Source organism: Styela clava, chromosome 12 (genome assembly GCF_964204865.1).
Source record: "Styela clava chromosome 12, kaStyClav1.hap1.2, whole genome shotgun sequence".
NCBI classification, from domain to species: domain Eukaryota; kingdom Metazoa; phylum Chordata; class Ascidiacea; order Stolidobranchia; family Styelidae; genus Styela; species Styela clava.
In genome coordinates, this window is record NC_135261.1 from 9300338 (window position 1) to 9320274 (window position 19937).

The 19937-nt window shown below is 36.0% G+C and overlaps 2 protein-coding genes across 2 annotated transcripts; both read right to left on the reverse strand.

The window, feature by feature from the left end:
- Nucleotides 1–168: 168 nt before the first annotated feature.
- LOC120329855 (uncharacterized) lies at nt 169–12170 on the reverse strand. Its single transcript, XM_078118789.1, has 14 exons — nt 12032–12170; nt 11626–11766; nt 11099–11254; nt 10535–10648; nt 9885–10031; nt 7559–7714; nt 6335–6448; nt 5028–5168; nt 4386–4562; nt 2374–2565; nt 1604–1762; nt 1382–1534; nt 966–1115; nt 169–574 (listed from the first exon to the last, which is right to left on the reverse strand). The coding sequence occupies exons 1-14, from the start codon at nt 12084–12086 to the stop codon at nt 453–455; spliced, it is 1977 nt and encodes a 658-aa protein (XP_077974915.1). The 5' UTR covers nt 12087–12170; the 3' UTR covers nt 169–452.
- Nucleotides 12171–14091: 1921 nt separating this feature from the next.
- Nucleotides 14092–18786, reverse strand: LOC120329895 (sorbitol dehydrogenase-like). The gene is made up of 9 exons (XM_078118683.1): nt 18727–18786; nt 18363–18449; nt 17570–17603; nt 17173–17337; nt 16391–16550; nt 15824–16008; nt 15100–15278; nt 14825–14946; nt 14092–14596 (listed from the first exon to the last, which is right to left on the reverse strand). Exons 1-9 carry the CDS (start codon nt 18766–18768, stop codon nt 14443–14445), a joined length of 1128 nt encoding a protein of 375 aa, XP_077974809.1. The 5' UTR covers nt 18769–18786; the 3' UTR covers nt 14092–14442.
- Nucleotides 18787–19937: the final 1151 nt, after the last annotated feature.

Sequence of the window (19937 nt, forward strand, 5' to 3'; positions counted from 1 at the left end):
GCTGCACACTAACACAAATATATTTCTGTAACGTTTCGTCTGACCAAGGTCAGACTTCTTCAGACATACATAATTCAGTCTGACCTTGGTCAGACGAAACGTTACAGAAATATATTTGTGTTAGTGTGCAGCAAGACTCTTGAATCACTAAATAAAATTGTTGTAAAAATTTTTGCGTAATTTTTATGCAATAAAAGCAGCGTGTGATCCAAAAATGACCTTTTTATAAAATGCTTCAAATTTGGGATGTGAAATAAAAGAGTGGACAAACAAACTTTTTGTGTTGAACTGTAGAGTGTGCGTCAACGACAATGTAAAATTATCAAGCGAAATTCATCTAATAGCAATTCCTGTTTTATTTACACTGAGAATAAATTATTTCTCTGTAAGGAATAGTGATTTCTAGTAATGTAGTTCTTTTTCAACGATGCCGGTAGGTGTATCATAGCCCCTTACATAACTCCAATGACTCCAATGACGAGTATCGCAAGCATAATTACATCTAAACTGGAGTGGATTACTGCCACACCTGAAGTCTGCTGCGTAAGCTGCCGCGTAAACTGCCGCGTGAAGCCTGCAAAGAACAAGTGAGAACGCACGGTAAAAAATATCTCAGAAGCTAAATTTCGCTAACATTATTTGTTTGAACAAATTAGTCGATTATTTATTCGAAGCTGCAAATATTTATCAACGTCGAAAAATCGAATTAATTATACTAAGACTCATTGGTAGGCACGTGTGTGATTTTGCAATTAGCATTAGCATCGGAGATTTCAGGAAATTCAATTCAACATTTCTTGATTATATATTGTGCTCGCACATATACGTGTATTTTGAGTAAGATGAAAAAGTAAAGTACTAATTATTACATAAATTATTATAATAATAAACTAAAAAAATGAAATTATGTTTTACCGATCTTTGAAATTAATAAATAGAAACACCATTCGTGTAGCAATACTCACCGGCATTACATCCATCCGTATCATCGCAAGTCCAATTGCAGTAGTCAATTTGGTTTCCTCGAATAGTCTGATTTGTACACTTATTTGTTATGTTGATAGCCGAGCAACCACGTAAAATCCGAGTCGGATAACCGGGAATTCCTACCAAACCTTTTGTGTCACAAATGTGTCAAGAAAAACACCAAAAAACAAAATTAAACAAAAAATATATATGTATATACAAATTGCTCTTTCTAGGGCTAGACTAAACATAGATAGCTAGTATCACAAAAAATACATCCAGTTCGTTTATTCAACTTACTGAGCTATATTGAGCATTTATTTATTGCTATTTGGTCATAGTTTGGTATTATTTTATACTAGAATTGAATACAGAATTTACGAATCTCGAAAGGAAGAACACGCAATTGTTGTACCTTCGCTAGTGTTTGTCATTCCCATGTCTTGTATAGTACAATACTTTTGATAGGGATAAGAGCATGCTGTTGCTGTGGGTGGAGTTAAAAGACATTTGGAAAATCCTTCAAAATTACCGTCAGGAGGGCATTGAATACACTTTTTCCTTCCAGCTAAATAAAAATGGTTTGATAAAAGATATTTTTTTGACTTGTTTCGAGACTCACTCCAATACCACTTACGCCATTTGTCATTGCATCCATCAACGTCACAAGTTTCAACACAATTTACTTTTTTCAAACTTAATCCCTTAATCTCGCCTGGCGTACAATTAGACTGCGGAATCGTTTCTTCTGCTAGGGCACATTCTCTTATGACACTTCGTAATGTGTAGCTTGGTTCTGTTAATAATTCAGGTTTCATGTTATTCACAATAACAAAATCGTCTGCTGATCGTGTTTAGACTGTATGGTAATCGCTTATCATTTTACTCCAAATGCGCACCATCTTCCTGATAAGTTATAAATAGGAATAACATAATCTCATTCTACGAAAAAGTAGGTTTATTAATTAGTTTTCAAATAGACTATAGTCTAACTTCAGATATTTTGTAGAATTCCCTCGCCACCTATGCAAAAAAATGTGAGATTTGAGAAAATACTCACGCCATGTTTTAAAATAAAATTCTAGGAATCGGTAATGATTCGGAAATTTGAATTTTCAGCGCAATCTTTATTTTTTACCTTAACGGTCTTAACCCTAACTGGATAATTACAATTTTTTTTAATTTGAATATCTTTAACTTCTTCTGACAAAATAAGATATGACTTATTCAGACAGCTAAGCTTCGATACTGTCTCTTTCAAGTATTCTTGTTGCTACGGGCATATATTATACGACTCCGAGGTAAAAAGTAGACAAGAAGAAAGTAAGGGCAGTTCAATATACGATATCCTAGCACTTTCCTTTGAAGTTACGTTAAAAAAAGAATAAATTCAAACAAATTACGTACCGGTATAATATGATACATCGGTTTTGCTAGATACTAGGTAGGTTACAGTAGATTTGCAAAGTTTTGAATTGGGACAAACTGTTCTTTTTTTGTCGCTTAATTTTCCTGGGTTACATTGACCTGATCCAGTGAGATCGCTACATACGAAGCATTGAAGTGGGGCAGTCTTGTTGGTATATTTTTGTCCATCAGCTAAATTGAAGTAATGTACATAAACATTAAACGATAATTGTACAGTTGTACATTGATTTATGTGGCCGGAAGTAATCCAATATAGAATTATCTATCAAAGGGAACTTATAAATTTATGAACGTTTAACAAAGAAGCCCAAGTTTCATTTTTGTAATGAAAAAAACATAATAGCCTACTTGCAACAAAAAGTAGATGTACTTTTTGAACTTCACACAACGGGGGATCAGTGATATATATATGGTTATGAATATATGCGAATAGATCAATGGGCTATAAATATATATATATTAAAATAAATATATATATTTTCATCGTGATGTTTGGTAGGGGAAAGTGAGAAAGGTTGCGACACTTTTTATCTTTTGCATATTTTGAGCCCTTTATTCTGTATATTCATTTTACTTTGCGGGACAAATGCATAGAGGGGTAAATGTAGTTTTTATTCAGCGACGAAGAAATTCCGACGACACACTTGTGGGGCACATTGGGACAGACACTGGGGCACCATGTGGCATCCTGTTAAATTCAACGTAGTATGCTGTCAAAATAAGAAAGGAATCAGCCTTATCATCTAAAAAAAAACGGGAGATCTTCAAATTTGGAAATCAACCAAAATATTTCAGATATTTTTGCAAAAAATTACGTAAACAAATTAAGTTATTTGTTTTTCGAATCTGAATCTGAGAATATTTTTGATTCTCGAATATATTTCATATTGGGCCATGGGCAAACAGATACTCTAATATTACCTAAAACATAACGCATCTCTAGGCCTCTAAGCAGTTAATGGATCAATCACCGTCGAATTGAACCCATTGGAGCATGCCCCACTGAACCCCGGTCATTGTTCCCTATAGGCAAACGAATATTTTCAGACTATCCTAAGGCGAGATTAGGAAGGCACATCCACTCGCCAAAGTTATAAATATTTTACAATGGACTATAGCTCAACAATATCAGAAGGTTAAAGTAGAAAAAAAATGGAATGGTGAAATTTTAGTTTCAACCCCCAAAAAACAATTTCACGGGAGATCAGTGATATATGGTTATGAATATATGCGAATATATCAATGGGCTATAAATATATATATTTTCATCGTGATGTGCGTTAGGGGAAGCTTGAGTCGCTCAGCACGGCCGTTGTCCGTTTGCGGGGACGTTGTAACTCACCCAAGGGCGGATTCAAACATAGAACCGCGGACCGGATTCCGGATATATTATGAGTGTGAGAGCTAATTTTTCACTGTGCCCCATGTCCCACTTTCCCCTAACCCCCCAAAAAAATTCACTTTATAGCTTGAGTCGCTCTGCACGGCCGTTGTCCGTTTGCGGGGACGTTGTAACTCACACAAGGACGGATTCAAACATAGAACCGCGGAGCGGATTCTGGATATATTATGAGTGTGAGAGCTAATTTCCCACTGTGCCCCATGCCCCGCCGTGGCCCACCTTCTCCTAACCCCCAAAACCAATTTCATATCATAGCTTGAGTCGCTCTGCACGGCCGTTGTCCGTTTGCGGAGACGTTTTAACCCACCCGTGTGCGGATTCAAACATCGAACCGCGGACCGGATTCTGGATATATTATGAGTGTGAGAGCTGATTTTCCTCTGTTCCCCATGTCCCACCTTTCCTTACTGGTAACATATTCACAAGGGGAAGAAAGTTCTTATTTCATTCATTTATCTTTTGTTCCTGGAGATGGGTATATCATAAAATGGTTTATTATGATTTACTTTTGCCCGTTTGATTCCAATTAAAATTTAAATATTCTGACATTTGGTATACAATTAATTAAACTGAATTGGATAGCACATACCAGAAAAGTTGTTACAGCCATCAGTGTCACATATTGACACACATGTATATTCCTTATACAAGCCGCCATTGTTGATAGGAGAATCAGTGAAAATGTCCGTAAAGAAACATTGATCAGCAACGATGAAATCGTCAGTGCACCCTTTTGTTACCATCGAGTTTCCCACAGTCTTGTCAACTTTATAAATAAAAACAATTGCACTGTGATGGTGGTATGATTTAAACAAATTGGAGATTTGATTGCATATGGTTACCACCATAAATAACGAGAATTTCGGCTACCACACCCAGCAAGTTCGTTATTTTAATTCAAGTCCACCACCAAAAAATATTGAAAGACGGATAAGAGTTCTACTTTGCGTTATTCAAAGCAAATATGTCGTGAATTATACATATATATGGTGCCAGGAGCAATTTGCATTTTATTTATATTTTCGTCTTACAGATTCAGGTCCTAATGACTATCATCATGCTCTTATATTCACATTTACCTCCTCGTACGTCCATATGGACCTCATTGTTGATCAGAAGTTAGTGAGCAATATTCCAGCTACTGAAAGAGTAGCCAACATTATCAAACTAACTGTTTTTTGGATATGAAATATCTCATATTTATGAAACATATTTAACAAATGTTACTTACACGAATCTATCAAAGTAGTTCGAGTTGAAGCGCAAAAGGATTCACCATTTAGACAGTCCTCGGCCTGGTTAAAATCCTCACAGTTCATCCCCGAAGCTGATGTACATTGAACACATCTACGTTTTATAGTCAAAGTTTGGGCTGCAAATGATAGAACAAAATCGGTAACTGGGTGCTGTGACGTTCACACCAACGTCACCACTAACAATCTCGAAAATCATAGCCATGCCATAATTGTCGTTTATCCGGAAGAGGTACGTAGAATAACTTCTAAGTGCACTTAGGTAACAATGCATGTTTACTCAAGTGCTCCCATTTTTGAACACTTTTGTTGGTAATCACCAACCTCTAATCCAGTGGTTTTCAACCGGAGGTCGGGGGCCCCACAAGGGTGCCACGAAGCAGTTCAAGGGGGCCACGGCACGAGGCTAGTGGTTGACCATAAAGCGACTTCGTTTGCATACTTTCCTTTTAAAATAAAATTTTTGTTCAGGCGTTTACCGCAGTTTTATTACCTGAACAGGTTTAATTGCGATCACAGGGTGTATTCTGTTTGTGAATTGTTTGATCATAATGGAATTTAACGTCTACCAATCAAAATAGTTCACGGGTAGGCCGTCTAACCTGCAGACGGACGATTTCGCTGGACTGGTGTGCGAGACAACCTTCAGAATCGTATTATAGACGCAAAAACCTAAATGTAAAGTCATATTGCCCAAAATACGAAAATTAAACGACGGTTACGTTGATTGGAAATGATCATTACGTCCATCTAAACTCCAAAACCGCCGCGACAAATATCACCCCCAGCAGGTAGAAGGCGTTGACATCGGTTTCTTGGCTGTCAAACGAGTTAGACAGTGAAATTTGTCAGGCTATATCAAAGACGGTGCCTATTATAAGAAACCTCGTCAGAAGGTCCCAAGCGCAAGATTTCCCATGATTGTTTACTAAAAAGCTTCAATTTTTTTCGTCTGTAGTACAATTCAACACGTGTATTTTTTGGAATGGCGAACAGGGGGGCCACGAGTGCAAAAAGCCGTCGGAAGGGGGCCACGAGCCATAAAAGGTTGAGAACCACTGCTCTAATCAAAGGAATAAGCAACTTAGTTCAAGTGAGAAAATAGAATATCTTTAAATTTTCCGACTCGCAAGTCTGGGAACTTTGAACTGATATAATTCTGAACTGATCACTCAATTATAAATATATATAATGAAAAAATTTTTTTTTTCTGGGAGACACGATTTGGAATGCACGGGCCTGATGTCACCCGTTTCCCTATAAACGTCTCTCAATAAATACTTACTAATGTTGCAATGTTCTCCGGTGTATCCACTGTAACAAACGCACATTCCTGATATATAATCACAGGACCCTCCATTCGGATAGTTACACGAAGACGAACATGTTCTCAACGAATCTGCCAAAAAATAAAAATATTAAATTCAAAACAGTCTACGCTTTCTCAATGTTTACAAAATTCGTTTATTACTCCAGACCCTGAATCCTTTATCGAAATCACAAACTCAAATAAATAAATGAATACAAATACACTTGAACACGCTGTAATGGAAGAGTGTTTCTAATCTGCAAAATTGCAGATTAAATATTGGCCCTGTATAAATTATTGAAAACATTTGGCCGGTAGTTGTGAAAATTGCAACAATACGTCCGACATAAAAGATTTTCACTTTTGAGAAACAATTGAAAATTTATTTTAAAATTAGTATGGGCTACAAAAATCGTATTTACGTTTCAAAATCTAGGATAATTTGTAGACACAATACTGATTTGGTTTATTCAATAATACTAAATATTCGATTTAAGCAATTTTATCATATTTACCGAATACCGAGATTAGAATATTTTAGAATAAATTGTCTTGGTAGAGTACGAAATAGTTTGAACAAGCCGGTAGGCGCCCAGTTGGATCTCCGCCATTACTCGAGGCCCGCATCATTTCAGTTTTACGGATAATAGGAGACACTACTAAAAACACCAGTTCATTTGGACACTGCGCGTTTCGTAGTCTTACTCGCGTGACTGGTATATTGTGGTTGAAAATTGAAAAATAATCTTCACTAAAATCCCTAAGGCTCCTCCAGTTTATAGAGTATCGAGACCAAAGATAACTTATTTGAAAGAATATTTTGCTATGAGGAAAGTAGCGTTCTTGGAATTTTAATTTTCGACTTGGTTGGCGAGAAAACAGCGATAAATTGTGAAAAAAAAATGGAATTTCATAACGATCAGCGTGTTTTTCGTTGTTTCCATGGAAACGAAACCCAATCCGGCTTTCTACGAAATGCATAATTCTAGGGTGACAGGATAACCCACATGGAAAATTTCATCCAGATTGGTCCAGCCGTTAAGACGCTAAATCCAAACAGACAGACAGATACACAGACAGACAGACAGAACGACTGATAATAAGGGTCTCTAGAAGCGGAGATCCAATATTGAATATATATATCAATAGAAACATAATCGATGCGATCCACATAGCAAAAAGTGCTCAGATGATGTTTACCAGTTGTCACATTGTTGCATTTATCTTCCAAGCAAGAGAAGTGACATTCCGATTTAACGGTCGGGTTTCCCGTGGTGTCGATTGATACAGAGCACCGATTTGACGGCACAACCGTTGAAATGCTTTCACAGCTACGATGAATAGCATTCACAATACCTTTTAAAAACAACAATGTGTTAAATGTATCTGAAAAATTTACCTTTCCTGGGATAAATTAAAATCGAAGCTTTATTTTTTTGTACCAGGAACATCTTTTAGCATCAAACTGTACGTAAACAGATAAAGTTATTTTGTCTTAAAATTCAAATTTTGCAGCTCTGGGTAAAATTGACATCATGATGAGACTGAAATTTAAAATTATTTAAAACATAATTATTTTGCCAGTGGTTATTTTAGAACAGTGGTTCTTAAAACCTTTGCGAGCCTGCCTAACCCCTGCGCTATTCTGCAAGCCTCCGTCGAACCCCATCATGTTGAACAGTTTAAATAAGAGCACAATCAGAACTTTATAAAGAAGAAGCTAACTACGCACAAGGTTATAGAAAGGATCTAGTAGTTCCCAACCTTTTTAAGCGACCCGAATTTGAAAGAAAATAAATTTTGTAAAATCAAGCGACCTGAGTATACGCTCAAATGGTAAACGGCATGCAGTGTTTTATGGCCGCAATTTTAACATGGCGAATATGTTACCTGAACAGTGACCCTCAGCGAGTTTTCAAAAACATAGCGTAACTTTATAGTTTAAATGAGGCAGTGGCGATTAGGTAAGGTATAAGAAGGCATGGAAATATTAAAAATATTTTTTGACGATTAATAGGGCAGTGGCGATTAAGTAGGTTAAAGCACTTAGCGATAAAATATTCGGTACTCCTGAAGTATGCGCACGAAGATGTCGCACAACCTGAACCCTAACCTGGTACACGACCAGAGTTCAGGTTGTGCGCCATCTTGATGCGCATACTTCAAGAGGTTCAAATATTCTTTATTGCGATTAAAAAAGGCAGTGGGGATCAAGTAAGTTAAATCATTCAGCTATTAAATATATATGTTTTATTGCAATTGAGTAAGGCATTGGTGATTAGGTAAGTTAAGGCATTTCGCGAATAGTTATGCTTTTTGACGATTAGGTAAGGCAGTGGTGATTGAATACGGCAAGACATTCAGCGACTAAATATTCTTTTTGTCGATCAAGTAGGGCAGTGGCGATTAATTAAGTTGAGGCATTTACAATTAAATATGCCGTTTACTATTAAGTAAGACAATGACAATAAAGTAAGTTAACTTAGGGCATTTAGCGATTAATAATGAATTTTAGAGATTAAGTAAGTTGCGTCATTTAGCAAGTAAATATGCTTTTTGGCAATCAAGTAAGGCGTTTAACGAATAAGTAAGGGTGTGACAATTAGGTAAGTTAGGCATTTAGCAAATAAATATGCTTTTTTGTGATTGAGCAAAATAGATGCTGCCAAGATTTCAAAATGTAATTCTCACCACACATACAATTAATTGCTATTGAGCAGCAATTCACTAACAAATATAAAATAAATGAACAATAAAATTTATAGAAAAAAAAACTATTTTGGGTCGCCATAGGATAGGAAACTCTAACCTAGGATACCAATACCAGAGTGGAAATAGGCGTTGTTTTGTCACAATGGTGTTGGCGGAAGCTGAAGCTTTTTGTTGTTAGGTTGAGTGGGTGATTTCTTTGATTTTGTATATCTTAGGTTAGGTCAATATATGGCCAGAAACTTATTATGCAAAAATTGCAACTTTGGAAATCCGAAAGATAAAACGTTGGTAGCTCAATTAGTCAATTCATCAGTGTAACGAAAATCTAAGGTGAAACAGTCATTTACACTTACAGGTCCAGTAAAACTTACATCTGCGCAAAGCTACACACAGTATTATGAGTAGTTTAAACGTGTGAGTTTGTATATATATATAAACTACAGTATAGGTAATTTCACAAAATTAGTAGGCTGGGTAAAAGAAAGGTTTCGTGATATATAACACTTTCAGAGGACCTTTGTCGAATCCCTGCAACAGCTTCATCGAACCCCAGGGGTTCGATCAAACGCAGGTTAAGAAACACTGTTTTAGAATCAAACTATCCTGGAACAAAGATGGTGGTGTTTGGTTTAGGTTTAATAATTAGAAGATATATATATATATAAGATCATTTGCCTTCTTACAGAACACTTGCCTTCTGTTACAGAAGATGTGTCACTGTAACTTCTCTAGGTGAGTTAATTGGTGAGTTTATAGTCTATTGCTGCTAAGTATAATTTCAATTTAAATCACAGTCAATTGTCGACTAAATTACCGTCAGTTATTGTCAATTTTGTCCTGCAATAGGCAGATGGCGATGTCGATGAGCAAGTAGAAGTCGATGTTTCAGGTGTGAAGCAGTTCTCATTGACATCTGATTCTCCGTCAAAATTGGAGTCTCTGCAGGAATAGCAAGTTAACGCTGGAAATAACAAAAAGAAATCAATTAAATTTAGGGGAGATAATTCAAATTCGATCTCTTGATTTGGGTTTGACTCCAGCTTCAGCTCCAGTAGATGTGTGCTGTTTGTACCAAACTTAAAAAAAAACTTTTACGTCAACGTCACCACTAATAATCTCAAAAATCATAGTGACGCCAGAATTGTCGTTAGTCTGAAATTAGTATGTTGAATATCTTCTTCGTGCTTTTATGCTACAATGTATGTTTACTCAACTGCTTCCATTTTTTGAGAACTCTTATTGGTAATCACACACATTCTATCAAAGGCACAAAAACCGGAGTTCAAGTGGGGAAATAGAAAATCATCAAATGTCTTTGTCTCGCAAGTTTGGGAACCTAATTTGGATAAACCGGTATCATTTTGAACTGATTAGTCAATTATGAATATGATAAAAAAGCTTTTTTTTGGCAGACACGATTTGATGTCGCCCGTTTCCCATGAATGTCCCTCAATAAATACTCACTAATGTCGCAATGTTCTCCGGTATATCCACTGTTACAAGCACACATTCCTGATATGTAATCACAAGATCCTCCATTGGGATAGTTACACGAAGACGAACATTTCTTTAACGAATCTGTCAAAAACAAAAAGGAAAAATAAATTGAATACAACTAGACAACGCTTTCTCAATGTCTACAAAATTCATTTGTTACTCCAGGCCACTAAAGTTCATATCAAAATCACAAACTCAAGTAAATAAATGAATATAAATACATGTGAACACGCTGTCATGAATAGGTCTTTTCAATATTCCGATTATTAACAGCAAAATTTAGATTAAATATCGGACTGGTATGACACGATAAATCATAGTAGCGACCACTTCCATTTCTGGCACCCAAATTCAACAGATCCCGAAGTTGTAATTTTACCAATAACGTTATATCATATTGTGACCGATACTCTCAGATATAGTATTGCAATGAAATATATACGATAATCAAAATTTAAAATATATTTAAATTTTATTTTTTCATGAATTATTGAAAACATTTGGCTGGGGGTTGTGGATATTGATGTTTACCACTTGTCACATTGTTGCATTTATCTTCCAAGCAAGAGAAGTAACATTCCGATTTAACGGTCGGGTTTTGCATAGTGTCGATTGATACAGTGCACATATCTGGCGGTACAACAGTTGAAATGCTTCCACAGCTACGATTAACGGCAGTCACATTACCTTTTAAAAACGGCAATGTGTTATCATATATATATATATATATATCTGAAAAATTGACACGACTTGGGATAAATTAGAAGCTTTATTTTTTAGCTTTTTGTACAATGCACATCATTTAATATTGAATTGTACGTAAAAAGATATATCGTTATTTAGTCATAAAGTTCAAATTTTGCAGCTTTGGTTGAAATTGATTCAATAATTGGAAGCCATATATGATATCATTTGCCGTTGACTCATTATTTTTATTTTAACATTTGTTATAAAATATATATTCACGAAATTCTATACAGGTGAGGTAGTGAGTTTGTAGTCTATTGCTACTAAGTTTTATTTCAATTCAAATCACACCAAAATATCGACCAAATTACCGTCAGTTATGGTCAATTTTGTCCTACAATAGTCGGATGTTGATGAGCACTTAGATGTCGATGCTTCAGGTTTGAAGCAAGTCTCATTGACATCTGATTCTCCGTCAAAATTGGTGTCTTCGCAGAAATAGCAAGTTAATGCTGAAAATAACAAAGAATTTGAATTAAATTTAGTGAAGAGGATTCAAATCCGACTTTGATTAAATCTTGGTTTGAATAAATATGACAGCTCTAGCTCCATACTATAGATAAAAACTGCCAATCAACAATTCACCATTGACTAGGGTTATTCCGTTTTAGTAGAAAATTAAGATTTCAAATACGCAGTTCAGGACGTATGGAAATTCTAGTTAACGACTTCCAAATTCTGACCTACGGTATATATATTTACTATATCATCACTTACCGTAGCCTTGATAACCAAACCCAACAACCAAGAATATTTTGAGAATCCAATCCATTTAGACTTAGAGTAATATCCACATGCACTTTATACTTTAAGAGTCAGATTGTAAATACATATGCTGTCTGTAGCTTTTCTGTTGAAGCAGGTTAGATCATATAGTGAGTTTGACGTACTTACATTAAAGATACATAATATTTCAGATATATATACTTTTCCAAGCTCGATTTTGCAGAAATGATATATTTAATTCTATTTCAGGTCAAGTTGAACACTAATCGCGAAATTAATATACAAAATGCAAAGTTAGCTCAGAGCGGAACACAGGTTACTACATGTCTTTATAAACATGAATCATACTGTAAGAAGTGCTTCATGAAAACAAAAATGAACTTTTGTATGATCTTTAAAACCACCTCATTTTTTCTAGTATAGGCCTATCGCTATGACAACTAAAATTGCTTTGTTTTGAATGTCAGAAAAATGAGGGGTTTGTCGCGTGCATTTTCACGGACAAAGTGGAGTTATAAAATTTACCATCTGATTTACTGTTTAATTTTGTGTATTGTCTACAGATATAAAATAGATTATAACATTTTACATGTTTCTTTGTAGTTAATAGATTCATAAAATTCACGTAAAAATTCGTTAGAACCAGAATTTGAATACCATGTATTTGCTTTAAATACCGAAGATCTGAGGTTTTTATGGCGTGCGTTTTCTAAGGACAAAATGAGTTTATAAATTTTACCATTCGATTTATTGTTTAATTTTGTGTAATGTGTGTAAAGAGATTGAGGTTTGATATTTTACAACGGCGTCGTTCTCATAAATGTTTCGCTTGTGTGTCGCCCCTGTCGACACAATTGAAAGAGACGTTAACTCATGTTTGCTTCTGTACATATCTCCCCATTTTAAAAGCAAAGTGTTTGAAGTGAAAACCCACGAAACCCACGCAAAAGACGTATAGTAATGGTATAAGATTCCATGCCCTTCTGCTGACTGACTGCGGTTGTCTGGCGCGTGGTAATACAATACTCGGATGATTTTGACTTTCACTTTCTATCGCTCAATACACTCCATGACCTAGAAAGCAGTTTGATAATTTACGGCAACGCATACGGCCACATTTCCCAGTGTTTGATTTGGTTTCTCCACTTCTCCACTGTGTTAGAGACAATGATCTTATTAATGTAGTTAAACTTAATATAGAACCTCGTCAATCTATAACGAGAAATAGTCAGAAACAGTTACCGATACCGAATTAACTTTATATATTTTTATATGACACGTAACACGTAGTTGTTAAAATGTATCCCTATTTTTTCTATCAATTAACAGCACTTCTTGTTGACGGCGACAGTTTGTGAGAAAATAAATGTGGAATCTGAAAAGCACTCGCAAGTTGTAGATATATTATAGCATGGGTGTGCAATTGGCGGCTCGCGGGCCACAACCCGATACCCGCCAAGACATTTAGTGTGGCTCTTGTAAACACTTCGATTTTCCCCCAGCAATCATAAAATCCCAATCCGGCAGTTTGGGAATAGACGGGCTCTCACATGGGTAAAAATACATAATGATTTTTGCTCTTGTTTTTTGTCTTTTCCTGTTTCGCCCAGTTTATAATATTTATTACTACTGGAAGTCTACTCTCGCTTTTCCCGCGGCGCTCTGGTTGTCACTAATTTTTTAATTCTTACATAGAAAAACTAATTATTTGTGTGGCCCAGCAAGAGGTCCGAAGTTAGTCATAGGGCCCATCGACACAAATGTTTCACACTCCTGTATTAATGAAAGCCCAGTTAGTTAAACACAAAAATTCAAAAACCAAATTCGTCGAAACAAAAGTTTGTCTTTCGAGTTCTTTTTGGAAACCTGAATGACCACCTATTCTCTACTTGTATTTAACCCCGGATGTTTGCATTTGCAGTCTTATATATAAATATTAGATTCCTAACATATAACAGAGTGTAGATTTTATCGATAGCAGTTATTCAATAGATCACTAACATGCTTTCATTCACCGTTAAACTGTCTCAATGTTGTTTTTATCTAGTTTTTTTATTTGAGTGATACGCAAAGGATTATGGTTTATTAATTTGACAGACGAATACAGAATTAAAAATACCCATGCATTAATATGAACTATATTTCTGAACAAAAAGAAAAATATTTTATTCGCACAGACGTTAGAAATCCGAAATCCAACGCTTAGTAACTCTGATACGCACGAATATTGTTTTCAGGTTGTAAAATCATCGAAAAATTTAAAAAGCACAGCAGAAAATATACAACCATATCGAATGCTACAATCAAAATATATATATACAACAACAAGGTTTGCATACATAATTGCTGAAAACTATACGTTTATATGACGAAACTTGATTAAACAAATGTGTTATGTTTTACTAGTCCTTCTCACATTTAATCATGACTTTTATTCCTTTCCCCCCGCGAGTGAATTCAAAAGCTTCTTGAGCTTTTTCAATCGGAAACCTATGAGTTACCAATGACTTTACGTCGATTTGCCCAGATGCAAGCATGTTAATAGCCGCTGGCCATCTGAAATAAAAATATTCATGACTATTAAAGGCAACTTTACAAAATAACAACCTAAGAGCATATTGGCTTAACAACGAAATATCACTGTGTCATCGTAATGCTTGTCTAGTGAGTCATTGGTAAAATACAAATTTATTAAAAAGCTGCTAAGATAGAATCCTCGAAAGTATTTTTTGGTAATAAATTTTGAGTTGTAAAGTGATATCTTTATGCATTTTTAAAACTCACGTGTTGCAGTAACGAAAAATTCCAATGATATCGACTTCTCTCATTGCAGCATGTACTATTGGCAATGTCTTGTTGCTTTCTCCGACTCCAATAACAGCAAGACGTCCACCGGATTTGGTGGCCTTAATTGAGTTTTTATCATTACAGAATTAATAAATGATTTCGTGCTGTGCAATTGGTTCATTATAAGTTTTTTTTTGTTCACATATTATATTTATGTTGTTAACTTGCATTCTATTTTGTTTTCAAAATTAAATTTACAGCAGCTCACATACATATATTCCTGTTTGCAATCCAGCTTCTGAACCTGTGCATTCAAGAGTACGATCTGGCATTCCTCCTAGAAGTTCCTTTATTTTTCTGGCAGTCTCTTGAGGTTTTTCACCAGCTTTTACCTCCAATGTAAAATTTGCTCCAAGTTCCTTTGCTTTCTCAAGGCGACTTGCAAGTATGTCTACAAAGAAGTAAAGATGTAGTTCGTTACATTCGTGATTTCGTTATAAATTCGTGGATCGGGGGGAGGGGTGGGCGGCCTCTCGCCCGGTTACCAGTTCATGTCGGGTTTAGTATTAGGGCGGTTATTAGTCTGCCTGTTATTTGTTTGTGTGCACGAACTTGATGGTGGAGGAAGTCGTAACCGACCAGCGATTACGTGAACCATCCTATAGCGGCGAGAAGTCTAGCAATTCTGCTCGCACTTAATTATCTCTGCGGGACTCGAACTTCCGCACCCCACGCAGGGTATGGGTAATCAGAGGTGCGGTGGCGAGTGTGTTTCAACGCTTAGCACGATGCGCCACGCTGCCAAGCCAAAATAAATCAATTTAAACTTTTTGTGGATAAATCTTTTGCTCGACGATTGTGTTTGAAGCATGGTATTTTAATTTAAATGAAATTTACGATGAATCTTTCATATACAGACTTTACCGTGGTCCCAACTCGTTGTGGAGGGTTGGGAATTGGGATACGATCGCTTAACAATAGCATTTAACTACCAACCTACTACGATAACAGAAGCAGCTCCATATGCTTTAGCAACCAGTAAGCTAACTAGCCCAATTGGACCAGAACCTAGCACCAGAACTCGATGTCCAAGAGTCACTCCAACTCGGCGACATGAATGAATAGCTACTGACAATGGTTCTATAAGTGCACCTTCTTCGAAAGAAACATTGTCTGGAAGCCTGGTATGAAAAAAAAATTAGTTTTCAGAGTCCAGTACTGATATATATTATAAGTGGCGAGCCCACCAGCCCGAAAGCTGAAAAAGGTTGGTACATATTTGTCGTTTACATGATATTATTTACAATATTGGTATGTTGGAGGATTAGCATTGGAAGATATATGATAAAGGATAGCATTAAATTAGACTACCTATACACCATATGAGTACCGGAATCAGGGTGTCTCTAAAATGTCGTGTCCCACGTTCCCACTTGTAGGCTACCAGGTGCCCCACCATTTTTTTTTTTGATTTTTTAAAATCGATTTTTGGCCAAAGGACATGCTTTACGGGCGCTTTTAACAAGTCAACATTGCGTTTTCATAATCAATATCAGTGCTTACTTGTAGCAGAAATCCGCCCTGTGAGTATAATATCGTTGCAACAGTCCGTTATCGGGAGGTGCAGAACCGAAAAACAAGTCTTCACTTAAATTGTATCGACCAGATTTACTGAATTCATCTTCAGTCAGAGGATATCCAGGTTCAATAGCAACCCTGTCACCTGAAATATAGTATAGATGTGCATAAGACAAGAATTACATATTTATTTTGGGAAGAGGAAATCTGATAAGCGTCTTAATCATATGGCGAACCACGCCTCTCGTCCGGTTACCAGTTCAATTCGAACAGGGGATTAGTTAGCCAGTTATTTGTTCCAGATGCATGGACTTGATGAAGGAGTGGTGCATCTTGTAATATAAAACACGTTATGCATTTTAGAGGTACAAAAGTCTGGCGGACTCAATTTTGGTTTGACAGGTGAATAAACGAGGCACTGCTTCGACGTATTAGGCTAGATACCCAAATTACGTCTGCATGAGGCACCCTTGTTGTAGCGGGTTTTTATATGCATAATAACAATTTTGTAATACATGGATTCAGTGGCAGAAGGACTGTCAAATCCAAAGTCAAAATATCCTCTTCGTAAATATTTGCCATTGTTAAAACCTGTCTGTTGATCATTCTCGATACAATTTACGTTACATTTACATCAGGCCTCATGAGATGGTTTCAATATTTCAGATCTAGACTGATTTAACGAGATTGAAAGTCAATGTTTGGGAATTACTGACCGAATCTGCCTCATACATGAAAAATTTATTTCTATCATGCATAGTTTTCACCTGGCTTCAAGTGCTTCACTTTATTTCCACATTTTTCAATAGTCCCTGAAGCTTCGTGTCCTGCAACCATAGGACCATTCATCATGAAATGTCCGATCCCACTGGTCATCCAGATGTGCACGTCGGAGCCACAAATTCCTACTGAATTCATTCTGACGATGACCTCTGCAAAAGAGAAACCGTGATCGTTGAATTTGATATTCAACATACTAAAAATGGACGTTTTACTAAATTATGCATGTCAATACCTGTAGGCTACATGCTTATGTTGACCATTCCTAGCAATAATTCAGAAAAATTATTGTTAACACTTGATCAACCTGGTAAATTAATCTCTAATTGAAATGAAATGGGAATAATAAATTCGTCTGCTAAATCATAATTTTAATGTAGTTACCGTTATCAGCAGGTTCTCTTACTTTCAGGTTTTCCTGAAAAAAAAAATGATATAATAATCATAATATTCAAGAATCATTTACTGAAATCTAAAATATGTCTAAAATAAGTTTAGGCAGCATCATTTCAACGCAAATAACAAATATCGTCCATTACAGTTGGTATTTGCTTGTAAGAAGAAATAAATACAAATTTTGTGAACGAAAAAAATTTCTTCTGAACTGGCGTTTAATTTGACTATGGCAATGCAGACATAATGAACAAACCAGTACAAAGAATTATATTCAAAATGAACGGATTGATTTTGCACACGCAAAAGCTAATTGTGTTGTCTTATAATATGGAAGCATATTTAACATCAAATGTACATGATCTTTTTCATGAGCCAGTCGGAATAAAGTAGTCCAATAGGTATTCCACGCACTATGAAATAAGCATGTTTTGAAGCATACGCGGCTTTCGATGGCCGGAAATTGTACAGTCAAGTATGGCGTTTCGTTGTAATTTATACTATTGCATACAAGCACCTTTAGTATCGAAAACGCCGTAACAAATGGTAGATTTACAAATTCACTTGGAAGACGACGTTTTTGAAATATCAATGCACGTGGATATATTACTTTAGTTAATCATTTTAAACAATATATTGAATGGCGGCGCTGGCGCGTATTTTATTTACAAACAAATGCAATTAATTGTGTGGGGAAAAGTACCAGTATAAATTCAAAAAACGTTCCCCTCGCCAATGTATATAATAGCAATTTTACAATGCAGTATATGTAATCAATACGAACCACCACTATGTCACATAATGGTTTTTCTTCTCTGTCCCTCTTGTGTAAGACCACACTTGTATTTTCTTGCTGTAAACTTGTCATTTTCTAAAATCATAAACGAACGTTATGAAACGGTGCGACCCTAACGAATGCTACAATCGACCGCGACCACCAACGCAAATGTTTGTTTCCTTCTTATGTGTTTGCTCGTCAAATATCTAGTGTTGTTGGGTTATGTTGTAGCGAATAATAATTGCTTGTTGTTTGCTTGCTAGACTGTGGTGTATTTACTGGTGATACACTGTCTATTCCTAATCCGACGGAGACCGTTTCCGAAGACATGTAGGCCTATTGATATCCAAACATTGGTTCCATCACTTACATTTGAACCCGTAATTTGAACCCACGACAATTGCACCTGCATACTATTGCACCTATGGAAATTTGCACCTACGGATATTTGAGCCCATACTAACCCTAAACCATGGATTTTAGCACCCGCATATAGATTGAACCCGCGGATATATGGGTTCATATGTATGGGTTCAAAAGTGCGTGGGTGCAAATGTGCTGTCATCTGAAACATTATCAAAAACAAATTGAACTGTTCAAACCAGGGCTGATAAGCCAGACAAAATTCAAGTTACATGGCACGCATGTCGAGTCGTAGTAATTAGTCCCTCACGTTTTTCTTCGTCTTATCCGTGGTCATGTTATGAATTGTTTTGGTGTGCCGAGGGCTTGACACTGTAATTTCATCATGTGCAATGTCGTCATATTGTGATTATTCGCTGTTTGAATAAAATTTACAGGTTCTAAATCCAACCTTAAATACCTAAATAGTCTAGCATTTCAATAATTGGTTTTCAAACTCTAACACCCATATTTATCAGCGATATGTCGATTAACAACAAAGATAGGGCTTCCGTGAGTAACATCTCCAAGCTAAAGCCAAAACAACGACTAAGTAGAACCCACATACACGACTTTTATAGACATCCATCCGTGCGCCCATAAATCCTTCCCAATATCAATATATTCCTATTTTTAAAGGTATTAGTGTTACGACAAAATGCTACTTAAAATTTTACCGACTGTCGTTGTTTAACAGTATTACTGTTGAAAAGAATCAGTCGTTAATTAATTAAGTAGCATTTTACCGTAACGTCAATATCAATAAAAATGCCAAACGTTACATCAGTGTTACAAATTAATTTCCAACAGCCCGGATATCACCAGCCATCACCATTAACATTCCAAAAAAGTCTTGATATAGAGAAGGATTCATGCACGCATAAGTGTCATTAAGTGTTTAAGTAGCATTTTGCCCTAACTTGGGGGGGGGGATACTAATAACAAGAAGAACAACAAAATAATATCAAAACGATCCACAAGTCCATTTCGTGACCAATAGATAATACTGCATTAGATTAACAGGTGTTGGACAAAATATATTGATCATAAAAACGTATAAGTGAAGCAAAGTTGACAAATATTTCAAGTTTCGAACTTGAGCATGGAGAAAAAGTTATACAAAGTCTTCGTTTCTAATATTGGATTATTAATCACTTGTTTTGATTCAGACTTTCTGGG